The 25183-nt window shown below is 41.8% G+C and overlaps 1 protein-coding gene across 3 annotated transcripts in view; it reads right to left on the reverse strand.

The window, feature by feature from the left end:
• Positions 1-25183, reverse strand: part of MSTO1 (misato mitochondrial distribution and morphology regulator 1) — a 1020943-nt gene that overhangs the window by 369141 nt on the left and 626619 nt on the right. For all 3 annotated transcript variants that reach the window (XM_069649984.1, XM_069649995.1, XM_069649989.1), the window contains exon 7: positions 18126-18276. In XM_069649984.1, coding sequence (XP_069506085.1) covers positions 18126-18276 — 151 coding nt within the window. The remainder of the gene's footprint in view (positions 1-18125; positions 18277-25183) is intronic.

The following is a 25183-nucleotide window of genomic DNA, read 5'->3' on the forward strand; positions in this document are numbered from 1 at the left end:
CAAATGCCTTCTTGTTGGCCTACTGGTGTAACATCTGATGTTCAGGTTCTCCAAAAGAGCCCAGGTGCATGTGATGCAGTTTGTGCTCTAATGCAAAAAGAAACAAGTAGCGGATCTCCGCGTATAAGATTCTACAGTGCACACGAAAAGCTGCTACCGTCGCCGGCGACGTCACTGAACACAATGCCCGAAGCTGGTCCCTCTGATACAGCGTTCACATTCGACGAAGTGGATAAACCAGATCAAAATCTGGAGTCAGACTCATTTTCTCGTGGTTCCTTTTCAAATGCTGAGAGGGAGAGGTTGTCGGTTCAGCAAGAAAAAGACCCTAACAACCGTTGTGAATAAATTGTTAATGGACCTCAAGCACTTGAATAAAAACAGATCGAACAACTCGGCATTAAAAAACTTCACGCCGGGTGTTACAGCCCATGTGGGGGCATCCACTATTTCTGTGGCCGAGGTGCCCCTATCTGCACTGCGGGATAAAAGTTCTCCGCAGAGCTTTTCTATGGCCAAGGTGAATCAAAGAAGAAACAGACGCTCGAGTTTCTCTCTGAGCATTCAATGCTCACAGAAGAAACTTGCTACAGCAAAAAGAGCTGACCCCATTACACCGCAAAATGATACAGCGCCGAATTCGTACCAACGTATGGATGGTCCTTCAATCGTGGGCTCTCATTCTGACGCTACGTCAGACTCATTTTCATCGGACTCATCATTAATGGAGCGTCCTTTTCCAAAAAACAGACGCCTTCCGTTGAGTAAAAGGCGAGCTACAGGCCTCCCAATAAATAGCACTGGCAATGAACGCTCTTTACCAAGCATGCAAGAGCTTCAGACGCTTATTATGTCATCAACTACACTTGCTTTGGCTCCATTTTTGAAAATGTATGAACACATAAATGACAACATGAAAGATCTAACAGCTTTAATTTTTGGCATGAATACGAAGATTGTTGAACTGGAGAACTCTCAGACGGCTCTAATAAACACATCTCTGCATACTGATAAACAGGTGGAATTGGCGTTAGGTGCATTAATAGACAGTAACAAAAACGCTCTTCTAGATAGAAAATTATTGGCTGATGTGGTAAAACAGGCTTTACACCTTTTTCAACAAAAAATCGATAAGCCTGGCTACATTGGAACTCCTGAAGATAGAGGATTACTGATCTCCCGAACTCCAGACAACCCTGTAGCTTGTTCATCTGTTCGGATTCCACTAGCCACATGTGCCCAAATTGCAGAGGCCACTGCTATTGAATCGATGAGAAGTCTAAATAAGTTGGCCTGTAATGAAAAAGTGACTGTAGAAGTTGGTCCGGATCAATACTCGTTGTTGCCGGCTCTATGCCCTTTAGGTCCGCAAACGGCTGAGCTTGCCCCCTCCGCCATTGATCCAATTCCATCTTTACTGACCAATTCTCAGGCCATTATTGTGGAAACTCAAGTTGCAGCGAATTTGGCTCTTCAGGACCCTCAATTGGCTGCCTCCTCTAATCAAAATCTTGTTCCTGATCCCACTAAAGAGGTGTCCAATGTTGTACAAAAACATGGAAATGACGCTGCTGTTGCAGTCTACGACATTTTTAAGCATCCCATGAGTGGCCCCATTACAGGCCCGAAAGCTGGAAACTGTAGAGGCAACGAAGCCAAAAAATCAAAAAACATGCCAACGAAAAAAAGGAACCGAGGTAATGATTCCAGGAAATTTTTGCGTAACATAAAAACGGTGAATGTAATTGTTAATAAAACAATTTTAAAAGGGACAAAGGATGCACCAGAACCTCTGTTAAATGCTGCTTCTGGCGACCTGGATATGGCCGCAGAACCAACAATCAACTTATGTGGCACATCTGAGGACCTGCTAAACATGTCTGTATATGAAGATGCAGTAGCTGAGGATGTGGAGGGGGCTGCTGAGCTTGACACTCTACCGGCTAGCCCACTTCATGTATCCAAGCAGACTGGCAACACAGCCGGTCCCATGAGTGCAGCTTGTCCTCAAATGATTAACCAGCTTGACACTGGATCAAATCCGACTGGCCATAATTCCACTCATCCACAAGTGCCAGCCTCGAAGTCTTCCAGAATTGTATCCTTAGGTGAAAAAACTGGGCCATCCACTACTTCTACAGATGACCTGGACAATTGGTCGAAACCCTTCATGACGCTAGAGGAGAAACGTTGCATGACGTGTGGCCCATTTAACAACGGCCAATCCAAGATGGAAGATCCAGAGGCACAAGTTCCCTCTGCTCCTTGTATCAACCTGCCATCTTCGGTAGTCGCCAAGAATGACTCATCAGGCTCTAACTCTAGGGGTATTCTGCCCAAGTCGCTGCTACCCAAGGCCACTGGGGTTTCGCATAGAAATCTATCACTGAAAAAGCAAACAACAAACGAACCCCTCAAGAGCAAACATTGGAAGAATGAGCCTTCTCACCACCAAGTACTTCTAGAACGTATCGACTCTGCCGATGACTTGATAATGTATCGGCATAATGTTTTATGGCTTTGTCATTTGGTACCGAGCCTGCGGGCAATAGAATCTGGCGACTTAAAAATTGTAGAATTTCTTGAGGAAAGTAAAAATGATGCAGTTATTCTACATGTCCAGTCTAAATTGATAGCTGATACACTGCTCCAAGCCGGACCGGTTTTAATGTCCCTGGGATTTGACATTTCCTTAGCCCCAACACGGATTCCAGAAGAAGCATTGAATAAAGCTGCGAACTCGTTGGAGGTTGGAAGAGACTATAAAAACCCTTCAGCTCGTTCTTGTGAGAGGGTTACTGCAGCTTCTTATTTAAGATCTCTCCCCCCGGCACAGAAGACCAGTAAGCCCATGAACGAGACATCTAGCCTAAATAACATCAAGATTACAATCACAGGAGCTAGTCAAGCACATCATACCGAAGATCTGCTAGGGTCTGATACGCTGCCGAGGGTGCAAGGGAATGAGTGGGCTTGGGTTGCTGAAACTTTAAACAATATCATGCCATGCTAACGCCAGTCCCCCGAACACCCTAATAGCGACAAAACCCTTACTTTGGGATCCTGGAATACAAGGGGCTTTAGTCATCTGTTTAATACCACCTGGGCTGATGATTTGGACCTTATTTGTCTACAGGAGACATGGCTACGTGATAAACCCATTCTGGAAGGTTTCGAAATTGCCTATACACCAGCCCTCAAACAGACTAGGGGGGGAGACCGATGTCAGGCCTTCTGGTAGCCGTCAGGATTAATTCAGGTCTTCGGATACTGAACTCAATTGACATTTCTCCATATATTCAAGTGACCACGGTCGGGGTGGGCAGCACGGCTGCTGGCGCAACAACTAACATCTGCATCTTTAATCTGTACTGGAACCATGCGGCCAGTGGAGCCATAAACTTCATAGATGAAGTCACCAAGGCTTTGGATGAGCAGATGGAAGCCTGCCCCCCAAATAACCTGATAGTCTGTGGAGACCTCAATATCGACTGTTTTGATCATCAGGACACATCAGGTCACAAGAAGACTTCTAACAACTTAGAATTTCATTTGGCAACCCAATGGTCTCTGGAAATGGAGTTACGTGATTTGATGATGCTGAACGGCCAAACGTTAGGCGATATTCCTGCTGCCCCCACATGGAGACGAGGTGACCTAAATTCAACCTTGGATTACATCATTGTTTCCAGTGGGATTCATAAGAGAACGTCTAGCCTGTCCGTTCAAACAATGCAGCATAGTGATCATGATATGGTGGTACTGACATTTGCAGCAACTGACAAAAGGACTCAAGATCGCTGGGCCTTTCCAACTAGAACAGGAGTCGGTAGGATTCGCCTAAACCTAGATCACACTGAGACAGGTAATATCTTGAGAGGTCTTCAGACTTCTGAAATCACGGAATACAGCCATCTCCTAACCCAATACCAAGAGCGCAAGAACCTCATGGGCAATAGTCTTTTCTTTCCAAAGCATAAATTTGATCTTGAGGTGCAACAACGGAAACGCCTCTTACGTTGGCAGATAAGATCGGCCCACAAACAAACACCTACTGTTGCAAATGGGCTTGTAAGAAATTTCAAACAAAGCTACAAGAACTGGCTTAAGTCCCATAAATATATTATGCTGAAGAATGATGCGGAGCTGATGCTAGCAAAAATGAAGAGCTCTAACGCTGTTGACTACTGGAGATTGATAAACGACAACTTTGCTCCTCAACATGCTCTCCAGGCAAACCTGGTCTCTGAGTCTGAGTGGGTATCCTTTTATGCCAACCTCTTTTAAAACAACAATGAGGTCGTTGACTGTAGTCCGCCAGCGTTGCCACGTTGGGACTTGGTCTTTGATTATGAGGATATATTGAGAGTCATTAGGAACCTGCACAACTCTAGAGCCCCCGGACCTGACGGCTTAACGAACTTTACACTTAAACTCCAACCTGAATTATGGACTACCTTTTGTGAGCTATTGTTCAAAAGAATTGTCAGCAACTGCAAGACCCCTTTATCCTGGAAGTCAGCAGTGATCATACCTATCTTCAAAAAAGGCGATCGTCGTAATCCCAAGAATTATAGACCAATTGCACTACTCGACGTATTGGGCAAGGTCTATGCCACTCTCCTCCAACAAAAACTGACGGAGTGGTTAACAAAATGCAATTAGATGGACCCTAGACAAACTGGATTCGTCAAAGGCTTGGGTTGCGGCATTAACCTTTTAATACTAAACCTATTGAAAATGGAAGCTTTGGAGTCTAAGCCCAAGATCTATCACGCCTTGGTGGACTTGTCTCAGGCGTTCGACAGTATTAACAGAGATTTACTTTGGTCTAAATTGACCAAATGGAATTGCCCTGCAAGTCTGCTGGCCGCCATTCATGAACTCCATACGAACACGACCATCAGAGTCCGCCTAGATCAAAAGGGCAACCTATCTGTACCCATCGACACCTCCCGAGGTGTCAAACAAGGTTGCCCGCTCGCGGCAACTATATTCAATTTGTTCATATCCGACATCAAGGACGTATTTAGTGGCCTACGCACTTTCCCGCCAAAACTCCATGGCTCCCATGTGGACTATTTAGTCTATGCAGACGATATCATTCTGATAGACTCAACTCCCATAGGTTTACAGCGCAAACTAAATGCCGTGGAAAAATACCTAATAGATAACGGGTTGGTTATCAATAGAGGGAAATGCGAAATAATGGTTCTTGAAAGACTGCAAGGATCCAATTCAAACCGGCAGAAATTCAATTGGTATGTGAACAAAGAACCCATTGGACGCGTTTTTAACACCAGATACTTAGGAATGCATCTAAGTGCCAGCAGAAATGACGCTCCCTGGGTGGACTCAGTGAAGAAAAAATGCCGTCAATTGGCGTGCCAAGTAGTCATAATCAACAAAAAATTTGGGAAATTTACTTTAAGACCGACGTTAACCTTCTTTCAGCAGAAGGTGGTACCGTCTCTGATTTATGCTGGCGAAAACGCCTTTGGTTGTGGGTTTGAAGTGTGGAATTCTCTAGAAAACATCTTCTGGACCAGGGTTCTCCATCTACCTAAAGGCACCTCCACTGTTTGCATTAGATACGAACTTGGTTACATATCCATGCAAGCAAGAGTCGCTTGGAATCTTCTAAGCATTTTTAGGAAAGTAAATTTTAACACTGTATTGCCTCAGATGAAGATTCTACACAGCCTACAGTTCGCCAAAGCACCTACAATTGCATTTCAATGGAACAAGATATGTTACGATGTGCTTAGCTCGTACGATATTACGATGCAACTGCTGCTTGAAAATCCAGATGCCGCGAAGCTAAAGCTTTGGAGAAATGACTGGATCCAAACTTGTGACAAAAGAGCTAATTCTAAATCTATGCGTGAAGTGCCGGCCGAGGCAAGAGCATACGGATATGTACCTCCATACTTAGCTTGCTTCCCGGACCAGTGGGCTCGGGCCGCCTACCTTCAGTTTAGGCTGAACGCTATGACAACTAAAGAACGTCTTTGCTATTGGTCTCAATCCCCGGACTCGGACCTTGTGTGTCGATTCTGTTCCTCCACAAAGGAAACACTTAAACACCTATTCATAATGTGCCCCGAGTTTGAGACTGAGAGAGTTAACATCTTCAGCCCAATAACAATGAATTTTCAGTGCCTCACTCGTGATGACTGGTGGAGAGCTCTGTTTGATGGGTCAAACAGAGTGTTGTTATATGCTTTGGTTTCTTTCCTTCGTGTTATAAAAGATCGTCTACACGATATCTCGGTGGATCCGTTCGCTGGGATGTCGTGAGGTCTGCACCCGAGACTATGTTATGGGAAATAGATGAAGGGAGGAGGCCTCGTACTGATTTGAGATGTATACATTTTAGCTTGGTTTTTTCTTTTTTCTTTCTCTTCTTCTTTTTTTAAAGGTTTGTAATATAACCAATAAAAATAAAAAAAAGTAAAGTAAAAAGTAAACAATGCCAGTGGTTAGGACTCAAGGTGAGGAAAGTACAAGTAAGTAACTCCCACTACACCAGTATAGACCAAGGATGGAATCACATGACCTGGTTACTGTTGGGAACGTTTTCTCTTGGAGCAACTTTTCCTCCATATTCTATGGACGCCCCAAACCTTTTGCTTTTGTTTTTGTACTTTGTCCTGACTTTTTCCAGTGAAGTGACACCTTCAGCTTCACTCCACTGGCCTTTTGCTCATATGTTATGGGGTAGCTGACCAGTCCTAAAGGCTGTCAGTACCGCGCAAACTCTGTTTTCCTTGGTATTTTGACTTTGTTGCCTGTTTGGGTAACTTTTAACATTGTACAATGCAGAGCAACAGGGTTTCTTTTGTGGGACCCTAGACTACACTCAAAGGGATGTTTTGTTACTTTTAGATGTGCCTAAAGATAAACTAGTGGCAGCAGTAACTTTTTTACGCTGTCTACTGTATTTTATTTTAGCTCTCTCGCATTTACCGTGTATGGCTATTAGCTGTGGCAAGTGTCCTAACATAGCAGTGCCACAAGGTTTTTCGTTTGTTCATTGGCCATCTTGTCTCTTTGCCTGCTTCCTGCCTTTTCAGGTCAGGAAAATCCTTTTATTGTCATGCATTTGCCCAGGAATGCCTGGTTTTCCACGGGCTTGTGCAGGTCATATGTGTTGGAAGCCAGGAAGTGGGTTGGGACCTGTATGGTCCCAATACACAAACTGATTTATGTATGTCTGGAGTGTATGCATGCGTTTCACCAACAGTGGTCCCTGATTGGATCACTGCTGGGATGTGTGTGTTGGGCAGATCATTGTCTGGGCTGGGTTTCTGTGCTCACCTGGATGTTAGGTTAAGAGGAGGGGCTTGCATCCATGTTCGAGATCCCGTGAGGAGCCAAGTATCCTGCATAGCAGCGAAGACTTTGGAAGACCCGTGGACCAATGCTGAGAAGGACTAGCAACCAACGTTTGCTGCAGTCCTGATGGAGCCCTGTCTGGCTAGTAAACTTAGAAGAACTTCATCAGTGTTTCGTCCCGTAGCAGTGGTGGGAACAACCATTCTAGACTTCTGGTAACTCAACAAGGTGGAGCCTTCGTCTGGGACACCACACTAGAAAAGTCTCTGTTCCGTGTTTTGGCTCAGAACTCAAGGGGTCATCAGCTTGTCCTGCAAGAATCCCTCCTGCGAAATGTCAGCATTTTAGCAATTGACAGGGCCCAGGATAGAGGACAGAGTTCGACCACGACATGGGTCCCCTGCTGTCACTGTGCAACGGTGACCGTCGCTGAAACCAAGTTTTCCTGCATCTGGGCAGCTGCCCTAAAGGACCCTCCACCAGTGCCTGCTGCATTGTTCGAGAAGAGGTTGCACCAGGCTCCTGTACCCGACCGGAACACTTCTTGCACTTGCAGCTCCTGGGCTTTTTTTTCCGACTGGAACCAAGGGCGGGAAAACCTACCTCTGGCGACCCTCCATCGACCTGCCAAGTCTGGCGAATGTAGAATACAGGGGAGGGGAGAAGTTACAGCGGTACCTACCTGCACACCTATATCCACCTGTTTAAAAGTTTGCTCACTTAAAACGTTTACAACTGTTTGGCTTTGTCAAAACTTGTTGCCGAAAGCCCTCCAAAAGCTAGGAACATTGTTACTCACCAGTATACCTCTTCTGACTTTTGGAATCCATCCAGAACCCTCTCCCTCATTTTTTTCCAGCTCCCTAAACTCTTGGAAAACATTGTGAACTTGTGGGCACAAGGCCCCATACAACTTAGGGTTGGACTTTCTAAGTGAGGATTGTTATTCCTGTGGATTGTCAGTCCAAATACTAATTACTTAATTTTCCTTTCCTTTCAGGTGTTGTGTGGGGTGAATGGATTATTTGGCACAGACTACTGCGATTGGATATATGTATTCTACTATTAGTGTTGTGTGATAATATTACCTGTTCATAGTGTGTTCTTTGGCCATAAATAAATATAGAATTTACATAACTGATTGTCTAAGTGTAATCCCTGATTGCAGGCTTTGTGAATTCATTGTGGATCCCTTAACACACTCACCCCAGTGACCTAGCCACTCTCCATGCTACCTTAATTGGTTTGGCTAAACTCCCAGAAGTTGTCCCCTATTCACTATAACTAGGGTGGCCTTCTACACATCTGTTCTGTAAAGAGTTGTTTTGCCCTTTATAGAGTATTTTAAGGTCCTCGTGGTTACCTGTCCCCAGTGGTATGTTGGTATATTGCCTACCCGAGGGCGGTAAGTTATAGAGGGGAGGTTGCCTTTGCACTAGATTGTTCCAAAAGGTGCAAAAGAAAATAACTTTAAAAACACATGTTGTGTTTTGTACAGCATGTGTCTACTGTCGTGACAAATGGAGAAATGTCAGCTTTATTATTTTCCTATGGCAAACAGTACTAGTTATTAAAAAAGTGTTGGCGGATTTTCCTATACCTAGTCAGGACGGCCACCAGCAAATGACCAAGCTCTCTCGGATTTGGAAACCCCTTTTGTACTAAAACAGAGTACGGAGCTCTGTTTGTTCTCTGTGTAGTTTCATATGGAGTGTCAATACAAAATGAATGTTTGTATGCCTTATAAATTGTCATCAATGGATAGGTCTTCAGCCTCTTGTCCAGTTTTCTTTGATCAATTCCTTTGTCTTGGGCCGAAGATGGGCCTACCGGTTTCAGTGGTGAGAAGCATGAACCACTTTCATCAGGGCCAAAAGGTTAGAAGCAGACAATTCTTTAGAGGCTACTGCGAAGTAGATTCGATGTTGAGCTGCTTGGTGTGATTGAAGTACCCCACCTGTAGATGGAGGTGGGCGGGGTGTGGGGGTAGAGTGGGAAGACACACAAAGCACATCAGGGTGGAAAAGGTGTTTTATGTATGGTTGCAATACATTTGGAAGTTGCAAAAAGAAGGTAAGTGGCTTACCAATACAATTAATCTTCCCACGATCTATCGGTCAGGAGGGAACGGGAGGGGCAACTTCGCTTAGATGTGTTGTACTTTAAGGTTGGACGCAATTAGTGGTGCGTTCCAAACAGCCTGGGAGGTTAAAAATAAATATATATACATATATAATGAATCTCTCTGGTGGGCAGGTAACTACATACAATTTTTAAACAGATCAGTGCTTTCTTTTTAGTTAGCCATTTGCAGTAAATGCAAAAATGCCAATGAGTAAAAAGTTCAAGAAACAGTAGGAAAGCACCTACTACCACCTGCCAACACTGTATATCTATCCCAAAGGTTACAAAAGAAAAGGATAGAAGGATACAAATTATCCTATCCACACTTCACTGTAGGGAGACATGTGTATTTGTAAAAATACAAAAAAATCCATAAAGAGCGACATTGATCAGCCCATAAGAATGTCAGTGCCAAGACTGTCCCCATAACACTTAGAACAAAGGCATTACTTGCCTCCTAAAAGTCACGTCATGATTGAAAACAAAGCCTATGGGAGGAAAGCAGCAAAAATAAAATCTTTCCAAACAAGTGGTTTACATATGCTAGTTTGATGCAATGTTCATGTTTCAAGCACCTCACTACTCATGTTGCCTCCTCTATACTTACTGTAGGGTGTGTGGGTGTTGGGTTGAGGAGGTGTCTTCTCAGTCACAACTCAATGAAAGCCCTTTCAGTGACGGAGTTGTGCAGACAGCAAAAAGTTGTATTTTTCTTCTGTCTGCTGGGAGCAGTTACCCATGCCACAGATGTCAATTAGCACGACAAGGACTCAGAGCCTGTCCATTCTGAACACACATTTATAGCAAATAAAGCATTACACAATAATTCAATTACCTCATATTATGCTAACTAGCATGACTAGGTGTTTTCCACATTTTCTAAATCACAAGATATGTTTTTGCAACTTTAAAACTAGAAAATAGCAGTTCTGAGTGTGACCATTTGCTTCAGACTTTTAGCACACTCTATCCAAGGTCATCTCACCTAGCTTATCTGCTCCAGCCTACTGCCATATTTTATTTATAAAAAAAACCTTTGAACACCACCTTTAAAAACATTTAAACTGCTGAATCACTGCATTTTGGCTTCTGCCCAAGCACTCCCTTTCGGAGTTTGCACACAGCACTAGATTTCTGGGCTTTCATCACTTGATTTTACATGGAAGTTAAGGTATATGGCCATCTGTAATCCATGATGTGACATTCATTTTGAAAGCAATGGATTCTATTTCTATTATTATGGGCCTTATTCTAATATGTTTTTCTAATGTCTATTGAGTGTGAGAAATATTCCTTAGGTCAGAGAGCTATGTTCTATGTTTTGTATGTTGTGCGCAATGTAATAATTCCTCTATGTTTTTACGTGGTCCTAAATAAATGTGTGCAGTGTCCCCTATTTTCTAATGTACCTGTCTATAATAAGGGCAGCCTAGCTGCCTCAATGAACAATACTTCTGACTTTTATAATGTTAGATAGGAAGGCGGCGCACATGCCCTAAATGACATTTTCACCTGTATATTACCAAAGAGGGGGAGGATCTACTACTCTTCAGTTGGACACTGCTTTTCAATTCACCTGTTGTCTGAGGGAGTTTAAGTCTGGTGACTTGTTCACATGGGATGTGCACACGCAACGTCTTCATGTTACTGTGCTGCATGTGCGTTCCTTGTTTAGAGTGTAGAGGAGCAGGTGGACACGTCATCACTAGCTCCCGCATCCTCAGCTCCATCATATTGGAACAGCAGGAGAAGAGTCCTATGTGCGATACCAGGTATTATCCCAATACCGCATTGAGTGTATGAGAGGCGATATGTACTCAGACAACCGTATCAACTGTGCTCCCACTTGAAAGGGTGGAAGGTTGTCTGCACAAACCATTGGACATTGAAGAACTAGAAGCGAAATCAGACGAGGGCAGAGTGACGTCATGAGGGAAAGGCACAAAGACGCACTGAAACAATATGCAAATACTTAAAGAATAAAGATATAATTGGAATAATGAGAGGAATATGCAATCAAATAAGAAGAAATCATATGCACCAAAGGAATTAGTGAGTAGAGATGAAGTGAGTGTATATACGCATAAATGCAAGGTAGATAAGACAGACGCTTGCTGCAGAAGAAAACATAACGTGACTAAAGCAGCCATGAGAAAAAGATAGACGCTGGACTCGTGTTGAAACCAATCAAGCTACCTCAGAGACAAATCAGGGCTGCAAAGTCAGGAGATGCTGGAAAACAGCTTTGTGTGAGGAACAAACAGGAATCTATTGGCCTGGGATCAAGGATGCCACATTAAGGCATAATTGCAAGGCACAAAGGGAGTCAAAGAATAAGCCATGCACGTATGACATTTTTCTTACATTAAGCGAAGAGGAAAACATCTGCAAGTTTGAAGTACTGGACAATCAAAGATGTGAAAAGCATAGGGAAAGTGGAGTGAGCAAACCTCCAGAGGCCAAGAAGATTAATGACACCCAGTCTAATTAAATCAAATAGCAGTAAATAAAAGGTCGAAATGGACAAAATCGTGGTCTCCTCACACATGATACAGAAGACGAAAACAAGGCTATTCATTAAGCTCAGACAAAGATAATGGTGTACCTACACTCCCTTAAAATTCCCAGAACAGACAACAGGCTACAGGGTCAACTATAAAAAGAAGCCTTGGCTTGGGGCCTCACCAAGGAGATATGATTAAATAATTGGGCAAGTGGGTAGTAGTCTGTCATTGCTCTCTGCAACAGAGTTTTGCTTTGCTTATGTAAAGTCCAAGGTTGGGAGAGAATGCCAACCAATCAGTGGGTCTATGTAGCTATTATTCTGCTATAATCTGTATTATACTTATTAAGAGGTGGTTTAAGGCTTGCCTACCAGATAAGGAACATCCAGTATTATTACTAATACTTATATGCTATATATGCTTCCGTTAACCAATCCCTCCCTTAAATAGGTACAGTTTGCCAGTTAGGATGACGTCAGAGCTGCCGTACATTAAGGTATAAAACCTTTGTGTAATCAAAACTGAAGTGTGAGGGTTTGGACTACAGTTTGTAGTTTGCAACATTGCCACACTTGATTCTAAGATGATAATAAAGTAGTACTTTGCCATATTCTTTGAGTCTGTCCAGTTATTTGGGTCTGAGATCATTATCAGCAATTCCATCTAGCACATGAGACGCTTCAAGGTGGTAGAGCACATTTTGGTAGCGGTACGGATGGTTCCAGTCCAGTCGACCTGGGCCTAGATCTAAACTCTCGGACAATCGACTACTTTCACCATTAGCCACAAGATCGTGGCGCTTCCTGTGTAGAGCGATGCGCAAAACCAAATGTGTGAAAATGAGTGGTCGACAGGTGTCCCTTTTAAGAAATACCCGTCCAGTCCCTGCAGGTGCCCTGCGGACTGAAGGCAAACTGGTTGATTTGGGGACAAGTCGATGACGAGGGACTCGAATTGAGCCACGGACGTAAGTAGAGCATCGAAAGTGGCAAATATAGGGGGAGGGACTATTATAAAAATATGTCTTTAAGTAACAGGATTTTTGGGGATTAAAAAGAAATAGATACCTTGTTTCCTGGTTCTAAGAGGTACGGAAGGATAGGCACTAAAACTCCAAATAGGGTTATTTAAGGATTCCTGAAGCAAGGCCAAAAAAAAGAGTGTGCATCAAACTCCAAAATGGAGTAAAAAGTGAGATGAGATACATTTACTGGACCTAGTAAAGGAAAGCGTACGCAAAAAATAAAAGTGCACATGTGTATGGGTTATAAATATGTCAGTGTAAAACATTTGTGTCTAGATTAGGGGAACATCAGATTTTTTAAATCAAGAGATTGACATCAATCAGATAAAAATCAAAGGAGAATAATAAATCAAAGAAGAGATTCTTAAAATGGCAATAATAAAACGAGGCAGCAAGAATTGATACAAAGTGTAAACGAAAGAATAAAAAGAACACCACTGCATAGATTTTTAACATTAGTTAAAAACTTGTTTTTTTTGTAATGGGCCACAATTGATGCCATTTGCTCAAATCAATCAGTGTGGTATATTTGATAAAGTGAATAAAAGAATAAAAATCTGGTAAGTATGGGCGATCGAAATCGATCGTCACCATGGGGGACACTCCCCTTTTACATCTATGCAGGACACTGCCAAGATATACAGATAAAATAAGGCAGTATCACGCGGAATGGGTGAAGGGCACAACTAATAAAACACTTATGCTGTAGGCCTTAAGAAGGTTTGTTGTCGTGACATACGACAATATATTTTCATGCTACATATAAGGGGAAGAAGTTGCAGAAAAGGTTGTCCGTTGTAGAAGATGTACCAGAGTGAGAAAGAAGATCCACCTGAGAAGGAGTGGATGCTTAATCAGCATAAAGGGGAGGACATAATGCCTTCAGCTCCTCTTTCCCCTTCTGAGAACAAGAGCGTAGATACTGAAAAACAGGGATTTTATCCTTTAAAGGAATTGAAAGCAGCAGCAGGGTATGTTAATACAACATACAGCTTATAACAGTGAGGGCAATGTGGAAGAGAGCAAAAGTAAAGAATGCAAATGTATGTCAACACGTGATGGAAGAAAACAGAATTATGAGAGAAAGGACAGACAGAGGAAGAAGGAAAGACATGAAGGACAAGGCTAAAGGAGTGACGATAGTACAGAATGAGTGGATGGGAGATCAGATTTTACTCAAATTAGATGACGGGGCATTGATGTGGTTAGAGAAAAAGAGAAGGAGGAGAAGAGCGGGAAAAGAAAACTAGAGAAAGCATACAAGGAAGAGAAGGAAAAGGAGGAAGCAAAAGGAAGAACGAAGAAGGTATGAGGCAAGGAAAGAAAAGGAGAGATTAGAAGAAAAGAAACAAGAGGAGATGGAAACACAGAGATTGAAAGTATGTAGTTTGCAAAGACGGCAAGAGGAAGAAGAGATGAGGAGAAGGGAAAAAGATTAACAAAAGTAGGTGGCTGAGGGATGAAGAAATAGATCATCTATTCAATAAAAGCATGGTGCCGATTGAAGCATGAGAACGATCGGAAGAAGAGAGAGGGTCACAACAATCCTGGAGGGAGGTGCAAGGGATACCGAGAATACGAACATGGGCTGACGAGCATGAAGCAGAAAACATAGGCAAAAGGATTGGGGATTTATATAGGCTAATGAGGGATAAAGACGGGTATAAAACCGAAGAGAACGTCGGAGGATCTCTCAAGGGAAATGGGAGGTAGGTCAGAGGACGTGATAACAGACAAGCATAGAATGCTGTCTAAGTAGACTAAATCTCGATGACGTGGAAAGGGATGGAAGTACCACAAGCTGGGGCATAATGATGTCAGACGAAAAAATTGAAGAAAACGCGAAAGCACGAAGAGAGGGAGCATGCAGTATTTCGAAAGACTCAAGTGTCGGAAAAAGGGTAAAATGGTCAGACTTAGAGGACCCTAAAGAAAAAACACCAGAACCGACACCATACACTGAACGACCATAAGCACGATCGTGCAGTACAGGGGACATATCCCGCCTTATGTAAGCAGAATAAGGTGACTGCCAGGATGGAGACAAACGGGCAAAATTAGCCCCACCTGGAAAACAAGAAGGGTAGGTGTATATGATTATGGATCAGGATTTACACAATTCCCATTACTAGAGAAAGGTGGAGGACGACCACAATATATACCGTGGCTACAAATGGACAAGGATAATTTAAAATGTAAATTACCTAGTTTGACTTCAGGTGCCGGAAAATTGATTTATGAGTGCGAGAGAATGACATCAGGGATGCTGTTAGCAATAGGTGACATAAAAGGCTTCATGGCAGTCATTCTAGGGGAGAGGGCTGATGAAATTTGAAAATGAGCAGGGTATGCGGGTGTGACTGCACAAAACATGACACAGGATGGAGCGCCAGTTAATAATTGCAGTGCAGATGTATGGCGGCGCTCAGAGTACAATATCCCGATACATCAGACTTGGGTGCGATCATGACTAGGAAAATGGGTGAGGATGAAGACCCTGCTGCCTTTATTCAAGAGCGATGGTGCCTCGAGACGAGAGAACCATGGGATAAAACAGTGGCATTATTTTACCACATTTTATGTCAGGGACTGCCCGAGCCAGTGCAACGGCAGATGAACAGGTAGGGATGGAAGCATGGCCACAAATACAGTTGTCTATCGTACATCATTGCCGATCTCTACAGGAGAAGAATAGAAAGAAAGCATTGAGGAGGAAGCGAAGTTAGTTCAGAACAAATTAGCCATCGAGGGAGCAGTATTGAGGAGTGGTGAAAGAGTGACGACACAAGAAATGTGACCAGCGCAGCAAAGCAATGTAGTGTACCCTATGGAGCAGTCTGTATAATTTCTGCCCAAGAGGGAGAGGGAACGGACCTAGGGGAGGACAAGGTGGATTTCAAAATCCTCAGAGGAGGAGGATTTAATGATGGACGGCCGCAACAATGTTGGAATTGGACATATAGCCAGAACATGTAGAAGTATAGTGGGCATGCAGCAAAACTGGCAAGCTCCAAGAGGGCGTATGGGCTACGTTCCACAATACAATACAGAATCACAGGAGCCTTATGCCCAAGATCACACTCAGAATCAGACATGTGCGCCGCAAATACAGCAAGCTCCATTGCAACCGCCACAAGGGCAACCACAGCAAGTTCCTATGTAAACAAAACAGATACAAAATCAGCAAGCACAGACACAAAAGGCCATTGTGCCACAATGGAATATGAATGCAGGAGTCCTGCAAGCACCCACACCTAGAATAAGGAGTGTGACTGTGGTAAGAGGAAATCCTTTTACGGTACAGGGATGAATTTATACCCACAATAGGACAGCCCACAGAGCGACCTGATGTGTTCAGTACTATCAGTGACACCGGACCCCCAAGAGGAATCAAGGGTCAAGGTAACGATAGGAAACAAGACATTTATGTTCCTTGTAGACACTGGAGCAACTCGTTTGTGTGTGTCCATGAAGGAAAACACCCAATGTCAGACATTGACATGAATGTGCAGGGATTCTATGGGGTGATGAGCTTTGTTCCTTTTACAGATGAATTACCAATCTCTAAGAGAACACTTTGTGTCTATGCCATTCATATATTTTCACCCGACATCACTTAACATATAAGGGCGTGACTCGATGACAACACAACAATATCTTTTACTGACAGAGGATTAGTGTGCTCCACTCCAGGGATACGCTATATGAATGTGAAAGTTAATATTACCCTTTACAGACCAGAAGGCATTACGAGGAGACCCTTTAGATCCAGAAGTATTTTTGGATGGAGTGACTGTTTAACTAACGTGGTTACCCAGGTTGGTAGGCAAAATATTGAGAATACCTGAAGATTTTCTGTTTCGACCAGAAATTCCTATGGATGATGAGGAACGACAGGTTATGCCCTTAGAGCTAGAAACAGTAGTGGTCAGAGAAGAAAGGGTGGTTGTCCATGGGACAGATGAGGGAAGAGGATGGAGAGCAGTGATAGCCCTCAGTGAAGGATATAGGCTGATGGACAAGGAGCTTTTTAGGGATGATTATAATTTCTATAATTTGTAAGTGGTTTTTATAACATGCTTAATAACAAAGAGGTTTCTAAGCGCAGAGCCGGTATTCAAACCTGTGTTGATCTGCATCGTCTTGCTTCCAAGACGAGCGCATTGCCACTGAGCTATACCACCCGTGATTATTCAGATGATGAGTTAGTATTTTTCATAAGACTCACTTATTGGATTAAAGTGGAGAATAGAGAAATACTGCAGAGAATGGCAATGGTAAAAAAGAAACTGTACTTTTTTCAGGAAGATTTAGAGAAGGGGCCACATATTTTATGGAGAACTAGTGCATATGTCATGGGTCTATTGAAAGTAGTAGGAGCAGTTAAAATCAAGCTTAAACCAGGAGCAATCTTGCCACAATCAAAGCAATATCCTGTGTCCAGAGAAGCAGATGAAGGTATATTTGAGACCATTTCTGCTTTAATGGAGCTGGGAATATTGGTGCCATCTGGGTCCCCATGTAACACGGCTGTGTACCCAGTGAAGAAATCAACTGGGGAGTCATGGAGATTTATTCAGGACCTTCGTCCCCTAACCAATATTGTTGAAGCAGAGTTTCCTTCAGTTCCAAATCCCACTACAATATTATGCAACATCCCATAAAAAGGCCAAATACTTTACAGTTATAGATTCAAAAAATGCATTTTTCTCAATAAACTTTCATGAGGATGGGTAAGACTTCTTACACCCTAAACACAGAGGCAGAAAGCAATCCTTACACATATAACTTCATAGTGGGTGCTCAGCCTATTTAGGAGATCGGCCATTTTTGGCAGGTATGCAAAACGAGTCAGAGAAATGTATTCATGGTCACGTGTTAAAGTGGGGACTATAGCACAGACCTTCCCGTTACACAGTTATCAATTTAACCACTACAACATAATCACTGCACAGGAATGCCCCAGCATCTGTGAATGACAACCCATAATTTACCAGCCCTGGAGCCATGAAAAGCACCCTGATGCAGCCTGCATTTCCTACCATTGACTCTCAGCTTTCCTTGTTAGATTTTGGTCACGCATTGCTATTTTTTGGAACATGCCCTGTGTGAAAGGTGCCACCTCCAAAACTTACCCTTCATGCTGGTATCGATGTACTGTGAAGACAGTCTTTGGGTGCATATCAAAGCGAAGATAATCGGACCAGACGTGCACACGACCCTCCAACTGATACACCTTTCCAGAAACATCCAGGGGTTTGCCTTCAAACCGATCATTAGAGCGATCTATGAAAACACAGAAGTGAGTACATGGCACATTGAAGACAACATTACTAATTGTACAAATATCCTATGCATCTGCAACCGTGCTATGAAGCGTGCACAGGTGTAAAAATTTATTCATTCAAACAAGTAGAATGCATACACATACCACACAAGCACAAACTGACCCTCAGTGTCCAAAACATTATTTTTTTATTAAACAATTTTCTGGATAATAAAACCTTTACAAAACAATTCGAAAATTACATTTAAACAAACATGGTATACATTAAACATGAACTTGTTTCATTCAGATTCAATAGTTGCAATTAACAATTTCATATTTGTTCGATAATAATATAGAAGTCGTAACAGTTTCACTTTCCTAATTAATACTTTAAAGCAAAAAAGCCACAAACAAAAACAGAAGACAGGGTGTAAAGCCGCACTGTGATTGGTCAGGACAGAGAGGCAGAGCTCACTCCGAGGTTTCTAACGGGAAGCAGTGATTGAATCAGATGTTGCAACTTTGTGCAGACCAAATGAGGAAGGATGTAAAAGTCACACAGGGATTGGCTACGAGTAGAAGGTGCAGCAAGTTCCCAAGCATCCAACAAGTAAAACATATTACAAATAATGTGCCTACCCATTGTATTAAACACTAACGGAACAAGGGTCCCAGGTCGGTGGGAATGAGGTCATGTGTAGAAGTGTGCACAAGACGAAGTCGATCAGGCGAAAGACACAGACACTCTCCCCTGTATGGAAACATCCACCGAGGAGTGAAATCACAAATACTGAGCAACATGAGCACTCCAACCAAGAAGACAAAGAGATTGGTGTTCATGAGTATAGAAGCAAGAATCTCATTAAATAATATATGGAATACATAAAATGATCTGACACCCATTCAATTATATGCATCCATAGGTATTAGAACAACTCGTGCAGATCCAAACATAAATCCACATTTTAGATGTGCACATTGTCCCGAAGCAAGAGGCCAAAAAACACACCCAATAAAGTCATGTAGACACATCCTGGAAAAGGAAGATGGGTTGAGAAGGGCACCATGTTTCCAATGAGAAGTCGCAATATTAACTGTCAGATGAACAGTCACAAGAGTGAGGGTGGCAAGCTGGTGCCAACCTTTGGGTTCCATGAGAAGAGACGTGAAGTATTATTTTTGTTGCCACATTGTTTACACCTGACAAAGTGATTGGTCAATTGGGGTGACAGCATCCCACTCAGGAACATTCGAGACGGAACATCCAAAGATCAACTGAGTTATATGTTGCAACATGTTTACCGTTCTACTGTCCAATCAAAGTTTGAGAAAATAGAATACCCCAGGCGCCCTGGGGAAACGCTTTGCCTCCATGATATTGAAAAAGCTGAACACGTGGATACAAACGTCTGCTCAATTTGACAGGAATCAGGCGGAGGAACCAAGCGAGGTTTGTGAAAGGCATGGGCACAAACCTGATTGGATTTCTGCTAAATTGTTAAAAAAAAAATAAGGCGTTAACTGAGGGTAATCAAATCTACCTATTCTTCATTGATTTCACTGCAGCGTTCAACAGCATAGACAGGCAACGTCTAAGGGCCAAATTGAGAGAACTGGGGGTGTCCAGCAGGGCTGCTCCAAATGATCATGAAGCTGTATACTAACACCTCACTATATGTGAGATTAAACCAGCAAGGGAAATTATCAAACAAAATCCCAACATACAGAGGTCTGAAGCAGAGGTGTATACTCACCCCTGTTTTATTTAATCTGTATGTGTCGGATTTAAGAGAGGTGATGTGTAACGTGAGAGCGAATCCCCCGAGAATTAAGGGAGAGGGCATCCACTGGCTGTTTTATGCAGATGATTTAGTTTTGACTGATGAGACATCAGTGGGTCTCCAAAGGTCCCTGAATGCCCTTCAAAGTTACATAAGAACAATAAGGTGGGAATCCCCTTCTTCATGGGCATCCGGGGATAAACCTGTCAGAAACAAACCAGAAGTGATGCCTCACGGAACAGCATTGTTTTAACTCAATTTTACACAAAAAAGGGAGAAGGACCATTGTCCGCGAGGGAGGCTGAAAACAAGGGATCAGTGTTGGCTAGCCATTTATATTGACATTGCTTTTTTTTTAATCAAATTCTTTATTAAGTTAATACATGTATTCTTTCAAATCAGACCCACATACATATTACATAGTTTAAATATTTGATGCTTCTAAACTGAACCTCTTGGTTCTTGCTCAATTTCCATTTTAAACATAGTACACATCAAGAAGCCATCAAATGATTCAGCGTACATAAAGTGGACTCTTAACTAGTGCAAATTTGTGTGTGCAAAAAGCGCAGCTGGTGAGGAAGGCACAGTAAATGTAATCACATATTGATGATATCAAAAGGTCAAGACTTCTATTCCCCACTAGAGAAAGTTATTCCACTAAAAAAAAGTAATTCAAGTAATAGCCAACTTCAGATGTTTGAGGAGGGCTGTACCTATGTTCCCCCTCTTGCAATTTACAAACTTGCCTTATCTATAGTTTCGACAATGTATTGTCTAGATGTCCATTGCTGAGCACTGATGCTCGTCTTCTTCAAGACTTGCAAAGGGTTAGCAAATATTCTTCCAAGGGTATTGCTCGAAAGGTCCAAAAAAATGAATAAAAACACAAATACCATTAAAAACCAAACACTGATACCCCACTCTAAGACCTCGCAATTGTGTTATATGGTTCCTATTTATTTACTTGATGAGGAACAATTTACCAGTTTTCAGTTCAACTCTAAGACTACACGGATCCTTATTTCTTTAGTCCATTGCCAATGTAGCAGAATTCCTGCAAAGCAAAAACGAAAGGTAGGATTCAAGCATTCCTTTGTAAAAGACATGGGGGATAGACAGAAAGTCAATCACAACTACAGGCAGTCTCCAACTATTGAATCGTCAATATGCAGCATCCAATGGCCCCATACAGAGCCCAGAGACCATAATACTCTACCAATCCTAACATGTGATGTTCTTATGTAGCACTATCCGGTACACTAGTGTCCGGAAAATAAGTTATTCATATGATAGCATCATAATAGTTTATAAACATATAGAACGCTCATGGTGCAGTGCTTCAACATTGCACATACCTTAGCGTTCAGTGTGATATTTCTGGTAATATTCTAGATTCACATCAATACTGATGCCATTCCTCAAGGCAAATGTTCAAAACAGTCACTCTGGAAGCAAAGGTATATTTAAGTCATTTCCAGCTGACAAGGGCCCAACAACCATATACAAATACATTTGTATATTATTCATATGTCGGCACCATAGTGTTTACAAGCGTACAAGAGACGTTCACAGTGCAGCGCTTCAACTTTTTCACATACCTTAACGCTCAGTACATTGTTTCTGATACTCTTCTAGATTCACATTGCTCCCGTCGCTGTTCCTCAACGGGAATATTCAGACCATCACTCTGGAAGCAAAGATATAATCATGTTGTTTCCAGCTGTGAAAACAGCCAACGGCACTATGCAACTAGGTTCGCACGTAATGCGCAAAGACACGGTGTATTTTCTCGGTTTTACACTTTATTCTCTTTTTTCTTTATCTTCTTACCGGTCTGAAATCCTTAATTCTCTGCTACCGCACCATAACCATCAAACTCCTTGCTTGTGGAGCCCTACTTTTGCTGTGCGGTGCCAGACATACACTCTGCGGTCCTACCAAGGCTTTCATTCACTTGTTATTAATGTTGTTTGATCCGAGACGTAAGGCGCTACTCGCGGGTGTCGGACCTATCTCGGTCATAGAAAAGGGACTACATTCCCTGCAGCTCGCAGAATCCCATCGCAGAATCCCATCAGCCATGCGGTAGTCACAAAAAATGGACTATCAGTCCCATCTTCAAATGTCTATTGACTTGATTTCCATAATGATCTTGCTCTAGTCCCGCAATAATTCATCATCCAGTCAGACGGCTGAATGGAAGTAAAATGGTATGGTATCATGTCAAGACAAAAAACGATCTTAATCACCACGCTGGTAACTGCTATTATAAAAAGTCACTGTGTTACAGGTTGTTACCATTCTCAAGAAAAGTTTTTATCTTACCGTTCTCAAAGGTGTATTCAGAAAAAAGAGGGAAACATTAATTCTTATGAAGTGGCTAATGGGTTCTGATGGAAATGATGTATATATTCATATGGTACATTGATTCCATTCTTCCTGTAGATTTAAACCGCTTACACAGCTCTGCGTATGGTAAAGCCACCACTGTTCTCTCTGGGTCAGTCTAGCGGCGGTATTAGATCCATCTGTACCCCGGGTTTAATCTATGGGTCATCATTTAAAGGTCATCACAAATGTGATTTTGTTCAATGTAATGTGCTGCCAATGGTGCATTAATCTTTTTGTTGCGTATTTTTGATTTGTGCTCAGTTATTCTTAGTTTGACAGCACCTGATGTTTTGCCAATGTAAGTCTTCTCGCAGGGGCAGGTTATTGCATACATCACGTTACTACTGTTACATGTAGTATGATTCTTCAAATACCAACTCTTATTATTGCTATTAATAGCAATGCATGCCAACGTGGAGCTGCAATTGCAGCATCCTCCACAAGGGAAATTACCCGTGATTGGAGGCATCCCCCAGGTAGTAGTAATTTTCAGTTGTTTATCACCTGTGGAGCTTCTACCTGCTTTAGAGATCCATTCTTTTAAGTTTTTTCATTTTTTGAAGGCATACATGGGCGTTTGCAGAGTTGGAATATTGAGTTGCAGCATATGCCAGTGTTTAAATATCACTTTTTTTATTTTGTTGTGCTGGGTATTGTATGTCAAAGCACAAACCAGACGTTCATTATTGGAATAAATGTTGGTCTCTTTATTCAGTAGGTGTTCCCTATATTGATATCTGGCTCTCTTTTTGGATTGTTTCAATAGCTTAATAGGGTACCCTCTTTCCTGTAGTCTGCCCTATATGATGTTTGCCTTGTCAGAGAATTCTAGTTTTGAACAGTTCCGTTTGGCCCTCAAAAATTGGCCATACGGAATGTTAGATCGTAAAGCTTGGGAGTGAAAGCTGCTATAATGTAAAATAGTATTTCTATTGGTTTCTTTCTGATATAGGTCCAACAAAAGCAGACCTTGTTCTCCTTTGATTACTAAATCCAAGAATGGTATTTGTTTTTTATTAGATTGCATGGTGAATAGTCGATTGGATTTAAGGTATTGATCCACTGAAGAAACAAATTATGATCACCTTTTATACAATCCCAGATTATTAAAATTTCGTCAATATATCTCTTGTAGTACTTCAATGCCCCTCTAAAGGGATTGGCTTGGGTCATGATGTTTAACTCTTCAGATTCCCACATATATAGTGTGGCATAATAGGGGGCGAAAGCCGCCCCCTTGTCAGTACCCTTTATCTGTAGTAAGAAGATTTGAATCTAAAAAAGTTCCTTGTCAAAGCTATCTCGAACAGCTCAATCAGAAAATTGCTAGGAACTTTTTGTGGTTTTTCCCTTTCTTCCAAGACGTTCTTCATGGCAGATGGGGATTCTTTTGGCAGTATATTTTAATACAATGATTCCACGTCTAGTGTAATCAAGATCTCTGAATATATGTCATACGGCAGATTCTCTATTTTTTTAATAACGTCAGTGGTGTCCGCCAAGTATGTCATTGTTTGTTTAGTGAATGGTTTAAAGAATAAATCCAATTACTGTCCAATCGGTTCCAAAATGGATCCCCAAAGCGACACAATAGGCCTGCCCGGAGGATTTTTTGGATCCTTGTGCACCTTTGGCAGTATGTAGAATAATGGTGTTCTCGTTTTGTCTAGTGTAAGAAAGGAAAATTCCTTTTTTGTCAAAATATCTTTTTCCAAAGCGGCACTAAAGAGTCTCTGAATATCCCTTTTTATACTGTACGTGGGACCATCTCTTAATTTTACATAAAATTCCACGTTGTTTCATAATTCCTGGTCATATTTTTTTAGCATCCCACACCACTATGCATCCTCCTTTATCCGCTTTTTTCATCACAACTGACTGATCTTTTTTTAGGGAATTGAGGACTTTCTAATCAGTATTCGAGAAGTTATAACTGTTATTATATTTGTTTATTTCTTTCTTCTCACCGTATATTAAATGGAAATTCTGCAATACAGCTTTTTCGAAAGTTGCGGTTTCTTTGGAGATCATTTGTAAGGTAGGTGTAAACAAGGATGCAGGCTTAAATGGAGTGTTATTTGCATTCTCCTGTCTGACTATATTATCTACACCAAAAATATCTATGAGGTGTATTTTCCAAAAGAAAGAGCGTAGCTCAATTTCCACTTCCATACGACTGGGTTTTTCATAGGTATAAATGAAAAATCTTTCTCCAAGATTGATACTTCTTTTGTTAGTATCTTCTAGAGATATTTAGACTGCAGATCTTTCTATCAACTGTACGCTCGTCTTTGTGTCTAGAAGAAATTTTGTAACGGTGGGGGATTTGCCTGCTGTTGTCTTTGAGGTTCAAAGTTACGCCAGAGAAAATTATTTGGCAATAAACATTGCTAAATCAAATATTAATGCTTATATGTGCTAACAAAAGCTGAAATTTAAATGATATATGCCAGAATTAATTTTTATCTAAAAGTAGAAGTATATAGGTACTTGGGTTTTACTTTCAATAATGACCCAAAAGATAAGAACATTTTTAAAATGTTGAGGTTATGCGTGGAGTCCTTAGCCATACACGGACTGAATTTTTTACGAAAATGTGGGAATTTGGGAAATTTACTATTTTACCAGTTTACAAATGTTATAGGAGAAAGTAGTTCCCATAACAACTTATGGGAACTATGAAACTTATATGGCAAGCTCGAACATGCACTGGAATTTGCTCTAATGGTTTTTCTGGAAAAAAAGTGTT

This window comes from Ambystoma mexicanum, chromosome 1p, assembly GCF_040938575.1.
Source record: "Ambystoma mexicanum isolate Mex_15411 chromosome 1p, UKY_AmexF1_1, whole genome shotgun sequence".
Lineage (NCBI taxonomy): Eukaryota > Metazoa > Chordata > Amphibia > Caudata > Ambystomatidae > Ambystoma > Ambystoma mexicanum.